General features: G+C 42.3%; 1 protein-coding gene across 3 annotated transcripts in view; it reads left to right on the plus strand.

Annotated features, from left to right (window-relative positions):
• The window catches only part of l1cama (L1 cell adhesion molecule, paralog a), a 38622-nt gene extending 21210 nt beyond the window's left edge, over positions 1-17412 (plus strand). Inside the window, exons 3-28 of one of the 3 annotated variants that reach the window (XM_034537291.1) lie at positions 2230-2332; positions 2845-3047; positions 4089-4211; positions 4681-4851; positions 5774-5888; positions 6100-6284; positions 7061-7192; positions 7276-7422; positions 7500-7611; positions 7962-8122; positions 8310-8469; positions 8707-8831; positions 8938-9039; positions 9475-9672; positions 9756-9826; positions 9948-10173; positions 10274-10389; positions 10801-11017; positions 11303-11425; positions 11690-11866; positions 11971-12084; positions 12216-12365; positions 12766-12897; positions 13792-13864; positions 14035-14046; positions 14583-17412. In XM_034537291.1, the coding sequence (XP_034393182.1) occupies positions 2230-2332; positions 2845-3047; positions 4089-4211; positions 4681-4851; positions 5774-5888; positions 6100-6284; positions 7061-7192; positions 7276-7422; positions 7500-7611; positions 7962-8122; positions 8310-8469; positions 8707-8831; positions 8938-9039; positions 9475-9672; positions 9756-9826; positions 9948-10173; positions 10274-10389; positions 10801-11017; positions 11303-11425; positions 11690-11866; positions 11971-12084; positions 12216-12365; positions 12766-12897; positions 13792-13864; positions 14035-14046; positions 14583-14844 (3710 nt within the window). In that variant the 3' untranslated portion in view covers positions 14845-17412. The remainder of the gene's footprint in view (positions 1-2229; positions 2333-2844; positions 3048-4088; positions 4212-4680; positions 4852-5773; positions 5889-6099; positions 6285-7060; positions 7193-7275; positions 7423-7499; positions 7612-7961; positions 8123-8309; positions 8470-8706; positions 8832-8937; positions 9040-9474; positions 9673-9755; positions 9827-9947; positions 10174-10273; positions 10390-10800; positions 11018-11302; positions 11426-11689; positions 11867-11970; positions 12085-12215; positions 12366-12765; positions 12898-13791; positions 13865-14034; positions 14047-14582) is intronic. The other 2 variants (XM_034537292.1, XM_034537293.1) reach the window with 2 other exon arrangements.
• Positions 17413-17453: the final 41 nt, after the last annotated feature.

Raw genomic sequence — 17453 nt, forward strand, 5'->3', positions numbered from 1 at the left:
GTGAGTCACGGTCCTTCACCACCCACACAGACTTCAAAGGTGTGTGTACAAACAAGAGTTTGCACACGCCTGGACACACATGACCTGTAAAGGTTGATGAAATGCAGTAAATCTCCCAGTCGAATTCCCAAAGGGGGAATCGGTGACACAGAGGTGAGAGGGCTGAGGAGGATGAAGGGAGGATGATGATGAGGAAGAAGGAGCGGGTCAAATATGTAAAAGGTCAAGGTGTCCACTGCATGTCAATGAGAGCCACTTGGACAGTGATCATGATCAATAAAGGAGATGTGCATTCAAATCTGTGTCAATGAGGCCGGGGTTAAAGCTACGCTCAATTACAGGAGACATTACATGCTTTATCTACCATGTATCATAAATGTTGTTCAATTATCAGTGATCAACGTAAGTCTACCTATGTCTATCTGTCTGTCTCTCTGTTTGTCTGTGTGTTCGCTGTCTGTCTGTATTAACTATCTCTTTCTCCTTCTTGTTTACTGTAACTAAAATATTTTTCCCTCATTGCCTTTTCTCTGGCCACCATTGGGGCGTTACAGACCACATAAGTGATCGTAAGTGCTTTCAACTTTATCGACTTCTATCTGTCTTAATGCAGGTGCTGGCAAGTTTTATTGTAAACACTTTCATTATGCCAGATAGGTTATTTTCCATCCAGCACGCATTGAAAGTAGCATTGTGCTGCACTTTAATGAATCAGGCATTTGTGTGTATTTGCAGTGTTATGCTTGTGTGTGTCTGTGTTTATGCATCTGTTTCTGTATCGTGCACGTGTGTTTGTACGGGAGGATGTATGTGTGTGTGTGTGTGTGTGTGTGTTGTGTTGTGAACATGCGCCTGTTTCTCTGTGCCTTTTTTCTGTATGTGGGTGTGTGTTTAGTCTCATCATATCCAGTTGGTGAGATCCCTCTAGGAGCAGGGAGGAGGAAGTGTGAGGAGCTGCTGTCTGTAAGGAGGCAGCAGGGCTGTCAGATCAAAGGCACAGGGAAATAAAGAGGAGTTAAAGTACTAAGCACCGACTACTCTCCTCCTCCTCTGCCAATAATGGAGCTGCGCCCGCAGCCCAAACGTCAATTTGATCAGCTGAGGAAATGGGTTTATTGCCTCCGTCAGTGGGAATTCTTTCATTAAATTCCCTCACTCTCCCTATCCGTTTCCTTCTGAGTCTCTGTGAGTCTACCTCTTGTTTGTTTTTTCCCCCCTCTTGTCTCCGCTCTGCTTCTCTGTTGCTCTGTGTGGGCTCTCTTTGCTGTACTTCCATCCATCTCCTCTGTCCGCTTAACTCTCCATCTCCATCGCCTTCTTCTCCTCATCTACCGCAACCCCCCTCCATCCTGTGTCCTCCTTTACCCATTTAGCTGGATAATATAAATTCATCTTGGGCTCTGTCTCTTTCCCTTGAAGCCACACGTTGTAGGACTTTACCAAGTACAATCAAGCTTTGACCTCTATTTCACTGCAAATGCAAACAGCCCAAAGTCACTGAGCTATGTGGAGAAAAAGATTTGCATTTCTGTCTATAGGTATTGAAAAACAGAACATAAAAATACGACATGGGCCATAAAGCATGTGGAAAAATCAAACATGCTGGTTCAATACAGTATTCACAGCAAATCCCAGCATGTTGGTTTTTATGAGTCTCTTATTGAGGCATTGCTTTATGGCTGTTGTGGTGGTCATTACTTTTTTCTCTTCAAAATCTCTGCTTCATTTCCCCGCAGACTCTTTCCCTTTCCCACAGGGAGCACTGTGCCAAATATCTCCTTTACATGAACTCTCCCTCTTAAATTATGCTAAATCAATTTCCTCTCATCTCATCTCGTCTGCTTTCTTTCTTTCACTTTTTTCCTCGGCCTACATTTCATCTCTTTTTCTGAGGAGTCTTTTTAAGTGGTATTGACTTAATATACTTTTCGGCAGCTGTTAAACTATAAAATGAGTGGTATCGCTGGTTATTCTGTTCTGTTAGTAAATCCATTAACAACAGCTATAGAAAAGTGTGTGTTTAAATGGGATGATATATGTGTGTATGTCAGAGCTGGAGTTATTACAGCAGCATGCAGAATGAAAGCAGGTCATGTGAAGACTGCAGCACTATTTGGACTGTTTGCGTGTGTGTCTATCTATTTAAACCAATAGGTGTGTAGTAGCACATGCACGCCTGCTCTGTAACTGTTGTTATGATATCATTAACTCTGTTTCTGGCCGTTGCAGTCAAGAGACCTCCAATGATCATAACACAGCCGGAGTCTGTCACCGTCTTTAGTGTTGAAGACCTCGTCATGAGCTGTGAAGCCACTGGCAACCCTCAACCCATGTTAGTCAGCACACACACACACACACACACACACACACACACACACACATGCAAACGGTCTGAAGATCATATTGGTCACGGTGGAGCTTAGCCACAAGTTATCTTTTTAGACAACTGAGAACATTGACCTTCCCTCTCCTTGTTCAGCTGACATCTACGCATTAGTAGTACATGAGAGTACAGTTCTCCCAGTCACAGTTCTCATTTCAACAAGGGATAAATGTCATTAAGCCCTCAAGCAATCTTTTTAGAGTGTCTTAGCTGCTCTGAAGTGGAAAACTGCTCCAATTGCCAGGGAAAAGACGAATATCGCAATTACACAGCACACGCTATGAGTCCCACTGGGGCATCTCCTGTACATTTTGCATCAATTTATTTGTACCTTCAAATTCAGTGACATGGAAGGACATTTTGTGTGTGTTCAAAAACTGCTTTTTCAAAGGCATAGATATAATCTTTTGGGGCTTTGATATTTGAGTGAACATTCTCCCATCATTGTTTCTCCGCTCAAGTTTCCGATGGACAAAGGATGGAGAGGAGTTTGACCCAGGCAGTGACCCAGAGCTGAAGGTTTCTGAGCGCTCTGGCTCATTTGCATTCTACACACTCAGTAACACCATGGACAGCTTGAAGCAGTACCAAGCCAAATACATCTGCTATGCATCCAACGTGCTTGGGACAGCCGTCTCTAATGAGGCCCGCCTCAACACTGATGGTAAGAACATGCTGTTTAATTCTAAAGAAACCACTGACCAGTTACCAAGAAGGAGTCATTCATTTTGATGGTTAATTTGAATATTCAAATGATCCATCATGCTTAGTGAATATTTGCTGATTTGGTATCATTTGGCTTTAGCCTTGAGAGATGAATCACACCACTTGAAATATTATTAACTAAATGTGTTTTAAAACAAACTGCATCACGTTAGAGTTACACGTCTTTTAGAAATGTCAGTTTCAGAGTTTGAGCATGTGTAAATAAATACCTTCAAATTCCAGATTAAATGTGATGTTGTTGGTTTTTATCAGCAATAACCGAGCGATTTACAAAGTTACGAGCAGAGCCAGCGCATAAAGCTTTTCCTCGCCCTGCTTTACATGGAGGCTCACACCCAGAACATAACATAATAATCAGCACATACACACGCATACTCGCACGCTCGCACGCACGCACGCCCGCACGCTCGCACGCACGCACGCACGCACGCACGCACGCACGCATGCACGCACGCACGCACGCACGCACGCACGCACGCACGCACGCACGCACGCACGCACGCACGCACATGGGCCCTTGGGCCAAAGTAAAGAGCACCTCCGTCTATCTATCCACCTGTGTGACTGGTCCTCTCCTGGGCGACCTCCTTCCATCACAGTTTCCCTGACAACGGTTTCCCCAGAAACGCTCTTGAGTTGATGTCATGTGAAGCACTCTTCAGTAGCTCCTGCGGGGTTACCAACAATGGGCAGAAGGGAGGGGGGAAGGAGACATGTGACTCACAAATCACATCATGTTACAACGCACAAGACAACCTGGTGCCTCATCACACGCTTCTCCTAGGATTCTTTAAAAACCTTTTTTAAAAATAGGGTTTACAAATAGTACTTCATATACACTGTATTGTGTGTTTTAAGTTGACTTGTGATATGGCTTGTCTCAGGAAATCTTTACTTCACACCGTAAATGTGTGCTAAGGCGGTTGTGTACGTGTTTATATGAACAGATCTGTGTGTTTCTTCACTTGCTTCCCGTTAGTTCCCCCGACCCAGCAGAAAGAAAAGAAGGTGCATGTGAAGTCTGAAGAGGGAAACAGTATCGTTCTGAAGTGTAACCCCCCACAGAGCTCCATGGAGCCTATTATTCACTGGATGGACTGGAGTGAGTACATTACCTTTCCATCCCTCCTTCCATTACATCCTTCCTGTTTCCTTAATCAACCTGCTTAGACAAACTATCTGTCCTTTTGTGGTCCACTAGCATCATAGTGAGGTATAGATGATTGTTTATTTCTGAAACAATATTATCTTTTTTCCTTTTTTAAATGTCCAGAATAACCTTTCATGCATTTTTCTGTCCCTGGATACTTTTTTAATGTCTTCAGCACCTTTTGTAGGCTGAGCAGAGTCAATTTCTACCCCTTTTCTCAGACGTCTCTTTATTATAATTTGTTTATTTCTCTCTCTCTTTGTCTTATCCTATTGTTTCTCTATGCCTTCCTATTCTATTTCCTCTCTCTTTTATATCCTCTTGCTAAGCTCCTCATTCTCTCTCTCTTTCTTGTTTCCCCATTCCCCGCTGCCTCTATCTGTCTTAAATGTTTCACTCATATCCTCTCCCCCCTCTCTAGGGCTACACCATATCCAGCTAAGTGAACGGGTGGTCGTGGGGAAGGATGGCAACCTATACTTTGCCCATTTGACAACCGAGGACAGCAGGAACGACTACACCTGCAATGTCCAGTACCTGGCGACACGCACCATTCTGGCAAAGGAACCCATCACGCTGACTGTAAACCCTTGTGAGTTTTGTTCTGGATCAACTGACAGTAGACTGGACTGATCTGACCTAAACTGAGTTCCAGAAATGCATCTTTAAGCGAAGACTGTTTTTATCTAAAGCAGCAAAGTTCAATAGGCAATTGTTACGGCAATCCACCATTTCTCTCAAAACTACAAGTATAATTCTCAAACAGTCAGAGGATCAACATAAAGATTATCTTTATGTTGTGTCCTGTGTGGACAAAATGTCATGGTAATCTGTCCAAAAGATATTTCAGTCTGAACCAAGTGGTGGATAGACCAATCGTTCCACAGACAAGCATTGCCATCCCTTGAGCCTTCTGCCAGCATGGCTAATATATGATGTTTGTAATTTGGGTGAACCGAACCTTTAAGATCATTAGTTTTCTAAAGTACTTTAATTTTACAAGATGGCCTGTACGGATTGACATTACAAAGCAATTGTCTTATTTTCTTTATATAAGAGAAATATGTGACAGTAAAGCACGGTATATAAAAATACCTCATACTTAAACCAAAGTCATCTCACCCCATGTGGTGGCATGTAATGCTGACCAAAGCAGTTTCTTATCCAGTAGACGGTCACAGCGCCGACGGGAGGCCTTCACCTCCTCAGCCCAGTGGTAATGAGATGCAGCTCACACTGAGATGTGGCTGCCAGCATCTGTGGCCCAACTAGAGGTCAGAAAGATGAGCACATGTTAACATGGGACCTGTGTGTGTGTGTGTAGAAAATCTGTATAATGATGTGTTGTTAGAAAGGTAAAGTCTCCTGCATATGATTCTACACCCTGCATACTTTTGTGCTTGTGTGTGTCAGATTCTCTAAAGTGGCTGCTGTGTCAGCAGCACGGTAATTTGAAAATGACCCATACATATGCATGAACCTTTTGTTCCATCTTTGTGTTTCCGCCTCTCCAGCCAACTCTCTACTTCAGAACAGGAGGCCCCACATGTTAAGACCTACTGGAAGCCACAGCACTTACCATTCCCTCAGGGGCCAGACCGTGGAGCTTGAGTGCATCGTCCAAGGCCTGTGAGTGTCTCTGTGTGCACATACTTCTCCCCCCATCATTCAGAAAACTTAAGCCACACCTTTATATTATTCTATAGGTCTCATCCGTTCATCTCCTCTCCTTCTACATCCTATCTCTCTCTGATCAATGTGTTGCTTCATCTGTTGCATCCCTCCATCCACATCCTTCTGATTCCTGCTATCTCTTCCTTTCCTCTCTCCTCCTTTTCAGTCCAACTCCCAAAGTTTCGTGGCTGAGGAGGGACGCCGAGATGTCTGAATCTCGGATCATTAAAGATATGTTCAATCGCCGCCTGCGCTTCAATAATATCTCAGAGAGTGACGCGGGCGAGTACCAGTGTATGGCTGAGAACTCCCAAGGGAAGGCCACACACACTTACACTGTGACTGTGGAAGGTATGACACACACACGCATGCACGCACACACACACACATATATATATATATATATATATATATATATATCCAGTAGATTGCGTGTGGGTGAAGAGTGATTTGAGCATGTACTGTGACTTTACAATATAATGGTAACTACAATAATACAGATTCACAGTATATTACTGTATCTTGAATTCATTAAGTTTACATACTGGCTTCACACTTAGCAACTAATGCAAAAAACATTATCTGTACCCTGCTATGTGGTAAATTAATTATACACTTTTGTTCGGAGATCAAAGTTTTAAAGTATTCAAGCAATTTAGGATAACACTTTCATAAAATTATGTCACTTTTAGTCCCGACTATGTGTCAAACTTCACATGATGCCACCTAATAGCATCTTTCACTAGATCCCTGCCAAGTATTTGAATCTTTAAAGGATGTGCCCTTGTTGCAAAATGATAGTTCACCGAAGCCCAAGCTAAGATACCTGGATGATGTTAAGTGAGTAATTGAGTAAAAGAAGACATTACACAACTGTCACAAATCGAGTAGTACTCCCTGTGACTAGTAAATACACCTTGACTTGGAAATATGTGTTTTCTTTTAAGCCCAACAAAACAGTTTAGCGATCAGTTGCTTCATTTTGGAGACTTGTTGGGTGTGACCTATCAATCTCAACCCATCAGTCTCACTGTGAACTATCCCGTGGAAAGGTTTGGTACTGTTTAACTGAAGACTGTATTGTTTTGCTTGTGCTGTGTGTAATTGATATATTCTGGCCCTCGTAGCGGCTCCCCACTGGATCAAGGAGCCACCTAGTCAGCTATATGCCCCAGGTGAGACTGTCAAGCTACACTGCCAGGCAGACGGCATCCCCACTCCTACTATCAGTTGGACCATCAACGGGATCGCCCTCTCAGGTCAGCGCATACAACCAACAATATGTACCTCAACACACAATCTCGTGCACTGTGGATGTGCTGACTGCATGTTTTTGAAATAGAAACCGACAAGGACACCAGACGATCTCTGACAACCGGCGGATTTCTAATACTAAAGGATGTCAACCTGGGGGACACTGCCGTCTATCAGTGCCAGGCCTCCAACAAGCATGGAACCATCCTCACCAACACCAACGTCTATGTCATTGGTGAATGTCACTTATTAAACAGAGTTGTGGGTGTAGGTCTGTGTGTGTCTCATTTCTCTTTGTGTGCGTTGTTTCAGAGCTGCCTCCCCAGATCCTGACTGAGGATGGAATGACATACACATTTACAGAGGGCCAGAAAGCTTTACTGGAGTGTGTAACCTTTGGCTCTCCTAAACCTGAAGTCACATGGTGAGGCACATGACCTCCTTATTCCGTTGTGCTCGAGAGCAATGTACTGTAATATGTATTCTAACGTGTTGTCTGACAGATTTTTCGTTTCACAAATTTACCAGAGGTGATATAATTGCGTAGGTAGCTGTTCATATGTATAAATTAACAGCCAAATACTGTTACATCTGGGCTATTACTGTGAATGTTGTCAGTTTGGCAGGTGCCCAACAAGGCTTTGTTCTTTTGGTGAAATAGTGGCAATTAAACTGAATTAATTAGCCCTTGCAAGAGCGGAAATGGTTTATTTCTTATTCTGCTTGCCAGGTTTATAATGTGTGTTTTTGTATGCACGTGTGTTTCTTTTCCAGGGAGAGCGGTAGCGCCTCCTCCCTTCTGGAAGATCCCAGAGTGAAGCCATTCACCAACGGAGTGCTTGAGATCTCTAATGTCACCCATGACGACGAGGGCTTCTACACGTGCTCTGTGCAGAACACCAACTTGTCTGTCAATGCCGAGCTGGAAGTGCTCAGTGAGTGGCTGCACACACACACACACACACACACACACACACACACACACAGACACACACACACACACACACACACACACACACACAGACACTCACATGCACACACACTGTGTCCCTTAGCACCTGATGTAGTTGCACCTTTTGCAGCTTGTCTCAACATTGTGTGTCTGCTTGCTTTTTCCTCCAGACAGGACAGTGATCCTGTCGCCTCCACAGGCTCTGAAGGTGCAGCGTGGAAACACAACAATCTTCACTTGTCTGTCTCTTGTTGACCCAAAACTTGGCTCTCCACTCATTCAGTGGAGAAAGAACAATCAAAAGATCTCTGAGTCCCACACTGACGGAAAGTAAGACCAAATTGTATGCACTACAACCGACTGTTTAGTTGTTTAAGCGAAATTAGGAACAGAGGATAAACGTTAGCTTCAGCTAAATACCCTATGAACATTTATTTGACCACAATGTTTATCTGTATTGTTCATGTTAGATAAACAAATAAATTACCATGTTGAAAAAAGTAGTAAAAGATGGAAGTTGAAAGGGGGAGTAAGATGAAGATAACAATTATGACATTAATTCTTCAGATACACAATTGATGGACCAGACCTGAAAATAACTAACGTGGAAGCAGATGATGAGGGTGTTTACACCTGTCAGGTCATCACTAAGCACGACATGGCTGAAGCCAGTGGCACCCTCACTTTATGGGGTAAGATCAATGAATATGTACTATATGATTTCCAATGATTGTTAAAGCTTGTAGGCAAGCAGTGCTCAGATAGTTGTCATGATGATATTATTGTTGTCCCCCTCAGATCGCCCAGACCCTCCTGTCCTGCTCCAGATCACTGATCCTAAGCATCGAGCAGTCACCCTCAGCTGGACTCCTGGAGACGACCACAACAGCGCCGTGCTAGGTTTACAGACACACACACACAGACACACGCACTCTGGAGACGCGTACCGATGTGCACACATCTGTTTTGTTCGTCCTCTGTTTATCTTCTCTGCAATGCTAAAACTGATTTTATATGAATAGTGACTTTGTGATTTTAGAACATTTGTAATGGTGGCATCAAGTGAGAATATGCTCCCCCACACACACCAAGTTTTCATCTTGTTGAACTCCAATACAACAACCCAATATCTTCATCTCTCCCTGGCAAAATGAAAGGCTGCTCTGTTTTCATTACTTTGACAGAATTATCATTATTTGATCTGCAGCATCAGACTTTTGTAAAGCTCAAAGTGTCTTGGTATGACTTCAGTGTTGATTTTATGTTTCTATTGCTTCCTTATTGCTTATATCCTGTCTTTCATCACTCCTTAACTCTTTCTTTCTCGCTCTGCAGAGTTTGTAGTTGAGTTTGAGGACCAAGGTTTGAAAGAGAGGGGTTGGGAAGAGCTGAAGAGAGTAACAGGAAACAAGCAGCGTGCTAGCCTCCCTCTGTGGCCCTACATGTCTTACCGTTTCCGGGTCATTGCCATCAATTATGTGGGAAAGAGCGGCCCCAGCAAGCCATCTGAAATCCACAATACACCCGCTGAAGGTGAGAGCCAGTGTTTTGAAACCACAAGTTGTCACACTCAAAGTAAACTCAGAATGAAACAATTAACTTGTTTCCAATCACAGCTCCAGACAATAACCCTGAAGATGTTAGGAGTGAGTCCAAAGACCCAGAGACTCTATTCATCCGCTGGGAGGTACATGTGTTGCATGAATGTACTAATTATCTAAAGCAGCATCAAGCTCTTTATCTGGAGCAACATCAAGTACATTTTCTCTGCATCTGTGCATTATTGTTTGCTGTTGCTGTCACTGCAGGAAATGGACAAACGTAACTTCAATGGACCTGACTTCAAGTATCGGGTCCTATGGAGGCGAGTGGTGGGCAGCGGACCCAGCTGGCACACCAACTACACAACAACACAGCCATTCACGGTCAATGACAGTGGCAACTTTTCTGCCTTCGAGATCAAAGTTCAGGCTGTCAATGAGAAGGGGGAGGGACCTGAGCCAGATCCCGTCATCGGTTACTCAGGAGAAGATGGTAAAATGTTTGTTTTTTTAAAAGCTTTTCTTGTACTGGGAATATTTCTACTTTGTTTTCTTTCTCACCTTTCACCCTCATGTCTGTTTTTGTTTCTCAGTTCCATTGGAGGCTCCAATGAATGTGGGTGTTGTTTTAATGAACAGCACTACCATCAAAGTGAACTGGGCAGCAGTGAACAAAGAGACGGTCAGAGGAAACCTGCTGGGATACAAGGTACTGCTCCTGTATCTCATCTGTTGTTTCATATTCAGCCCCTGTCCTCATGAATAATACATATTTGGGGTTTACAGCAGAGGCAGCCAGACCGTAGCTCGGCAAAGGCTTCAGAGTTCTCTTTAGTGTCAAGGTGTTGATGAGAAAAACATTTTTTATTTTAGATGATCTTACCTTTTGAATGTATCACACTGCAGTCACAATGCTTCCCTTTTTCTCTTTTGGGTCTTTGATACATCATCTATTCAACATCATATTCATACCAGTTTTAATGTCATAAGAACATGTATTGATATGCAATGAATGAATTCTAAGAAGTATATGACATTTTTTAAATTTCAAATGTAACTCAAAAACTAACCCATGATTTCTTCGTTCATCATTTCACCATGACTGCTTCTGTGACTCCAGGTCTACTTGACCAGAATTGGCTCCAGGAGCCACCACAGAGGCCGGAGGTCCAGGGAGCCAGAGAACACTTTGGTGGTGGCGACTGTGGCCAACGAGGAAGAGAAGGTGATCAGTGATCTCAGACCATACTCCCACTACGCGCTGGTCGTCACTGTATTCAACAGCAAGGGAGAGGGACCCCCCTCTGAGACGCTGTCCTTCAAGACTCATGAGGGAGGTGAGAATGAAAAAGAAAGAAAAAACTGATGGGGGGAGAGTGATAAAGTGGTTTTAATTATAGACATGAAGAGACAAAGATGCGAGGAATGGATTGTGGATTTCAAAGAGGAAATTACACTGTATCCAGAGATTGAGTGAAGAGGAGGGTGAAATTGATGCAGGGATAGATATTATTGAGCAGGCAGTTGTTGGGAAATAGGTGACAGTAGATCAAATTAGTATAATAATCAATGTTACAGTAAGCAAAGGGAATTTTAATCAGGTATGTTTGTGTTGCTGTTAGTTCCTGGTCCTCCCATGTCCATGATGCTGGACAGCCCATCAGAGACAGAAATGACCCTCCACTGGACGCCACCTGCTCAGCCCAATGGAGTCCTCATTGGATATCTACTACAGTACCAACAGAGTGAGCATTGTTTACACACCCATCTCACAAAGTAGCCAACATCAGGCACATATAATGTTTTGTTTAATAAGTGCGTCTATGCTGCATTAAAAACACCATGAATGTAACTGCACAATACAATTCCAGAAAAATCAATAACACTGACGAAGACATGTCAAAGAATAGCCTTCTAATGATGCTCATCAGTCAGTTAATGTGTCACTCATAACAATGTGTTAAAGATCAAATTGTGAATGAATGTTTTTTCTGCCGGGATGTGTCCAGTTGTGGAGAGCGATGACAGCCCCATGCAGGTACAGACTATAGAGGACCCCATAGCCACCCACCTCACCCTGAGGGCCCTGGACCCCCACAGCCAGTACCGCTTCTTCTTGAGGGGGCGCACCACTGCAGGGGACGGGGAGCTCATCATGAGGGAGGGGGCCACCACACTGGATGGAGGTACAAAGCCGATTCACAGAGGTCTTCACACTCACAGATCTGTCACGAACAGGATCAGATTGTACTCGATTAAGAGTTTGATTCCTCTGTCTGAATATTTGCAGCACCTCCTGCCAAGTTCAACTTCACTGTTGGAGAAAACTCTGTTAACCTCAGCTGGGTGGCCAAGAAGAGGCACAGGAACGTTAGCTTCCAGATATACTACCTCAATACAAATGGTATATTTTCTAATAAGTACATAACACAAACCCTAATTGTAGTCAACCTTTTAAAACCACAAATCTAGCTGGGGAATAGTTTCACAATCCTAAACCAGAGAAAGTAAATCAAAGTTCTTGTCATGTCTCAGCAGGTATCAATAAATGGAAGAAAAAAGAGGTGAATTCCTCCCAGTCTTTCTACCAGCTCCAGGGCCTGACTCCTCGCTCTCATTATCGTCTACGCTTCACCTACAGCAACAGTACCTTATTTGAAGAAAACATTGAGACCTTAGGAACAGGTACTATAAGTGTTCCACCTTCATTCATCCTCCTTTCTTTCATCTTCTCTGCTCTCTCCTCTGGGCTTCCCACATCTAAATATAAAGCCTGATCCTACAGAGAGTGCCTTGTAGTTCTCTCCACTGCCTGTGCTTTCAAAGACTCATGAAAAGAAAGCTTGGTTAGCCATATGCAATGATCCATTACTTTGTTTGTTTGGTGTATTCTTTGGTTCCCGGGTGTGCAATGCCACCCTGTCAAAATACATATTGCTCTGCCTCTTTCGCTCTAGATTCTTCCTCTTTTATCTTGCTTCTCTTACGTTATTCATCCTTTCTACTCCTCTTCTACTTTCATCCAGTTTCCTCATGACAAACTACACTCACTTCTTCCCACCTCACTTGTCTTTTCTCTCTGAAGGAGTAACTGAGGTGCAGCCTAGTTTTGCAACGCAAGGCTGGTTCATCGGTGTTGTGAGCGCCATCGTGCTGCTGCTGCTGATCCTGCTGATCCTCTGCTTCATCAAGAGAAGTAAAGGGGGGAAGTATTCAGGCAAGTGCAGCCTTCAGCAACTTTTTTTAAAAAGAAAAATCTGTCTGTAAGAACAAAGCAGTGTTAGACAACTGCTGTGTCACACTACAAAAGCTTTGTGGGAGACAACAAACAGTCTGCTGGAGCCAAAGAGCTGTCTGATATCGAAGATGACATTGCGGTAGAAAAGGAAGCCTAGCAGTTACAGGAAAGCACCACAATAAACAAGGTCATTCTTACTGGAAAGACGACAGTAAATTAAGATTGCACCATGTTTAAAATTCCTTGTGTGATCCTTACAGTGGCTCCATATCAAAATAATTGACCACTTCTTGTCACTTGGCCAACTTTTTTCCTTGCAGCTTTCACATCAAACATGTAGTCAAACAGAGCTCTGAGCCTGCACTGAAAAGAACTGTGAAATGATAATCACAAACCACTAGAGTAACTGCAACCTGCAGGCAGTAGCCTGGTCAGAGAAAAGCTTCGGCCTTTCATCCCTTTCCACACGAGGGAGAAACAAGTGGCTGCCTCCTTTTAAAGTAGACTTAATTGTTTCTGCTAAAAGCAAGGACTAATTGAATAATACATCCAACCATATACCCACTGGCATTATACTGAGAGATGAATTATTTAAATTGTTTGGAATTTTAAGAGTAATATTTAGAGTGCTATCTATTATGTTTGAAAATCAGATGAGAAATTAAGTGAAACATCAAACTTTAAACTACATAAATACACAGATTTTGTGTACAGATAGTTCACATATTTTTGCTCCACAGACACAATTTCTTTCACAGGGTGGAGTTATCTTGTTGTGGGACAGAAGGGCATTATCAATGTCTGAGGCAATGGTTTAGAAAGAAACATGGTTGAGATCTCACTGATAATAAAATCCAATAATCTCCTTCTCAGTGAAAGATAAAGAAGAGGGTCCAATGGACTCAGAAGCACGGCCTATGAAGGATGAGACTTTTGGAGAGTATAGGTTTGTCATCTGAATGCACATCCTCTCTTTGTTGGTGTTATATTATGTTTCAAAGGATAATTTACATTCTAACTCCCAGCCTTGATTCCCTCAGCACTGTTTTCTTTTCCTAACCCTGTGTGTTCCTTTCATTGTCCCTCTTCTCCCGAATGCCTGCTCCTACAATGCAGATCTCTAGAAAGGTATGCTGTGATGTGATTAACCCAAACCCTGCTTTTTTATTAACCCTGCCAATACTTACTTACTTACTTACTTACTTACCTACTGACTTCCCTGTAACATTTGGTATAATCACGGAGAGTGTGTCATCTTGTATATGGCCTGCAACTAACAATCATATTATATTTTTTATTAATCGCTTAATCGTGTGATCTGTAAAACATTAGAAAGCAGGCAAAAATGCCAATCACAATATGCTACAGCCCCAGGGGACTTCAACAAAAGTCTTGTTTTGTCCGTCCCAAACTCCAAAATAAGTATATAACTATACAGTAAGACCAAGAAAAGTTGCACATTTTCGAACCTAGAACTATCAACATTGGGTATTTTGACTTCCTGAATCGATCATCAACATAGTCAATCAACCAATCGATGAATCGACTAATGGTTTCAGTTTTATGTATTTTCAGCTTGCATATAGCGTATAGGGGACTGAATAATAATGAATGATTCTTTTTACCGGCCATATGTTAATATGTCTTGCTTTCACATACTGTAGTGACCTTGAGGAGAAGCGCACGGCCAGCCAGCCGTCCCTCGGCGAGGAGAGCAAGCTGTGCAGCGAGGACAACCTGGACTTCAACGGCAGCAGTGCCATAACCACCGAGCTCAACATGGACGAGTCTCTGGTTAGCCAGTTCAGTCGTCCCAGCGAGGGTCCAGAGGCGCTGCATGGCCTGCCAGACAACTCCCCACTCAATCCCACCGCCGTTTCCCCAGCCACCAATGGCATGCCCAACTCGGTCACCATCCTCGATTAACCCCACACATCCACCGGGGGCCATTCGACCAACACATGTCAACCCATATGTGCCCATACATTCCTGTTCCCCACTGACTTGCTGATCTGTAGTTTAATGACTAATATACAATCAATGTATTGACTATTCAGATGTCCCTGGCAGTCATCTGATCGACCGGACTGTTTTGACCAAAGGAGTGTCCAAAGTAGTGGACAATGTGATACAAGTTTGACTGACCTGAAGATGTCTTTTGACCCCCCCGCCCCAACCCTGCTTTTATCTGTGTAGTTTACAACATATCTTAATGACTAAGATTAATTTCCCTACCTTTCTTCTCTGTCACAGACAACTCCATAGAAAGCTAAAGAGAGAACGTTGTACAGGTAAAATAGAAATATCAGCGGGATTGTAGGTACGGTCCGATAGAGATGCAGAGTAGTGCATTGAAAGAGGAGGAGATGATAGTAGAGTCTAGCGTGGGGGGAAAGGCAGCACATGCTGCTGTAAAAAGTCTTAGATATTTATCATGCCTTATATTATTTTACACATTTGTATGTCTAATGCCATTTGATGTCTCAGATTGTACTTGCCAGTGACATTTTTTATTTAATTTAAAAAAAACATCCTTTTTTATATTACCCATTTTTATTTATATCATTATTTGTAATATTGTTTTCTACATTATTTCTATAAAACTCCTGACTTTTGACATATTTCACAGATCAAGATGTTTTCATTGAAACTAAGTAAAGCCAAGTTTCTTACTATAAATAACATTGGATGCGTTATGGGAACTTGCTGTGAACATGCTGAGCAGCATCTGGTGTATATAGCTGCATCTACATCTATCTATTTAGCCATAATACAGTATTATAGATATGTACATGCTCCTTATAAGTTCCTGTGCCTGCTGGGTCTGCATAGAGCACCAGATTGATGTCATTACTCTCTTGCCTTCCCACCAGAAGTGTAATGTCATTTTTTGGAAATGATAATGTAATTCTTTGTGTCGAGACCTTTGTGTAGCTTTCTGTATCTGTCCTTGTCTCTTTCTACACTGTATTAAAAACATTGTTGTCTCTAATTAACACTCTGTTCAGACCTATCCATCTCATGTTTCACAAACTGTTAGAGGAGCAGTATTTATGTATATTTACAGATCAGGGAGTGGAGTCTTGTGGGCAAACACTCTCAAGTTTTATTTTCAGACCCTCATCAATGCAAGTTCATATTGCAGACAGGCGGAATGATTGCCAGTTGATGTATAATAAAAGCAAGCAGTTGGTATTTACATCAAACACAGAGAATGTATTATTTTGCTAGCTGGGCAGACATTGTATTTACATGCTACTGATTAAAAATAAATCTGAGATACAAGGTACTGAAGTGGTTTTGAGTATAACTGTTTTTGCCTCCACAGAATGTAAATATCCTTGTAAGATTGTTTGATATAAAAATGTGCAAGTTTCAAACCACTTAACTTAATTTTAAATCGTTGCAAGTTGTCCTTTTTCTTCTTTGTACTATTGCTATAAATTAAAACTTTCCATTTTCAACAAAAATTGTTGACAGTAAAAACAATTTCAAGGTAAAAAGAAAATCCACATTGTTCTATAGATGTTTGCAAAAATTCAAAAATCTAAAGATTTTTTATTAGTTGCACTTAGTGACAGTAGTAGTCCCATTACACTAACAGCTATATGCATTCATGCCCATAGCCATCGTGGAATGAATTGCAGCGCAGTGAATATCTGTGGTTTATGCAGTTATGAGAGGCGGAGATGCAGTGAGCTGGTTTGTGCATACCACAAGGAGTACCTATATGCAACCATGCTGCCTCAGTTCTCCCAATTTAAATAAAAGCTTGACACTGGCCAAACTCCACCAGTCCCTGAGGTAAAGTGTATGGGATGTCTTAACAGGCTAATGGCACTGAAGGAGGTGTGTGTAAACTCCCTGTTGTTGGTTACACAGACACACTTATAGGACAATAAAGCTTTTGAAAATCTATTTTCATACAGGAGCAATGAATGATGCACAATTTGCCAATATTCTAACTTAACTAACTGCTGCGAAACATCTGTGTTTGTCAGTGTTTGTGGCAAATGTTAGCTTTGAATGAGGAATAAGTGTAAACACACAGATACTTAATCGGCTGCTACTGTGTCGAGGATAAGGCTGGGACACTGGTCTGTGCTTTTCCACTGTCGTTTTCCCCCTTGTTTTTAATATATAAAAAAAGAGAATTGGTTCATTTTTAGAACCTTATTCAGAACCCAGAAAAAAACAGACAGATTTGAAAAAAACAATGCCTGAGTGGAAAGGGAGGAGGACGTGAAAATAAGGGAGAGAAGAAGGGAGGAAATAGTGGTCGAAAGTGTGCGTCACGGCCGAGTGTAGACGTGCCTCTTTGTGCTGTGCTGTGCACAATGGGACTAATGGTATCTCTATGTATCATGGGTGAACGGCATGAGGTGGGTGGACGTGTACTACACATGGGGTCAATATAACTGTAACTACAATATGAATCTACCACTGTAACTGCTTTTATGACTGAAAAATAAAACTGGAACAATCTGTACCAAACAATCCAAAAGGGTCCCTTGTCATCAGTATCTGTAGATAAA

The sequence above is a fragment of the Cyclopterus lumpus genome, chromosome 7 (genome assembly GCF_009769545.1).
Source record: "Cyclopterus lumpus isolate fCycLum1 chromosome 7, fCycLum1.pri, whole genome shotgun sequence".
Taxonomy (NCBI): Eukaryota; Metazoa; Chordata; class Actinopteri; order Perciformes; family Cyclopteridae; genus Cyclopterus; species Cyclopterus lumpus.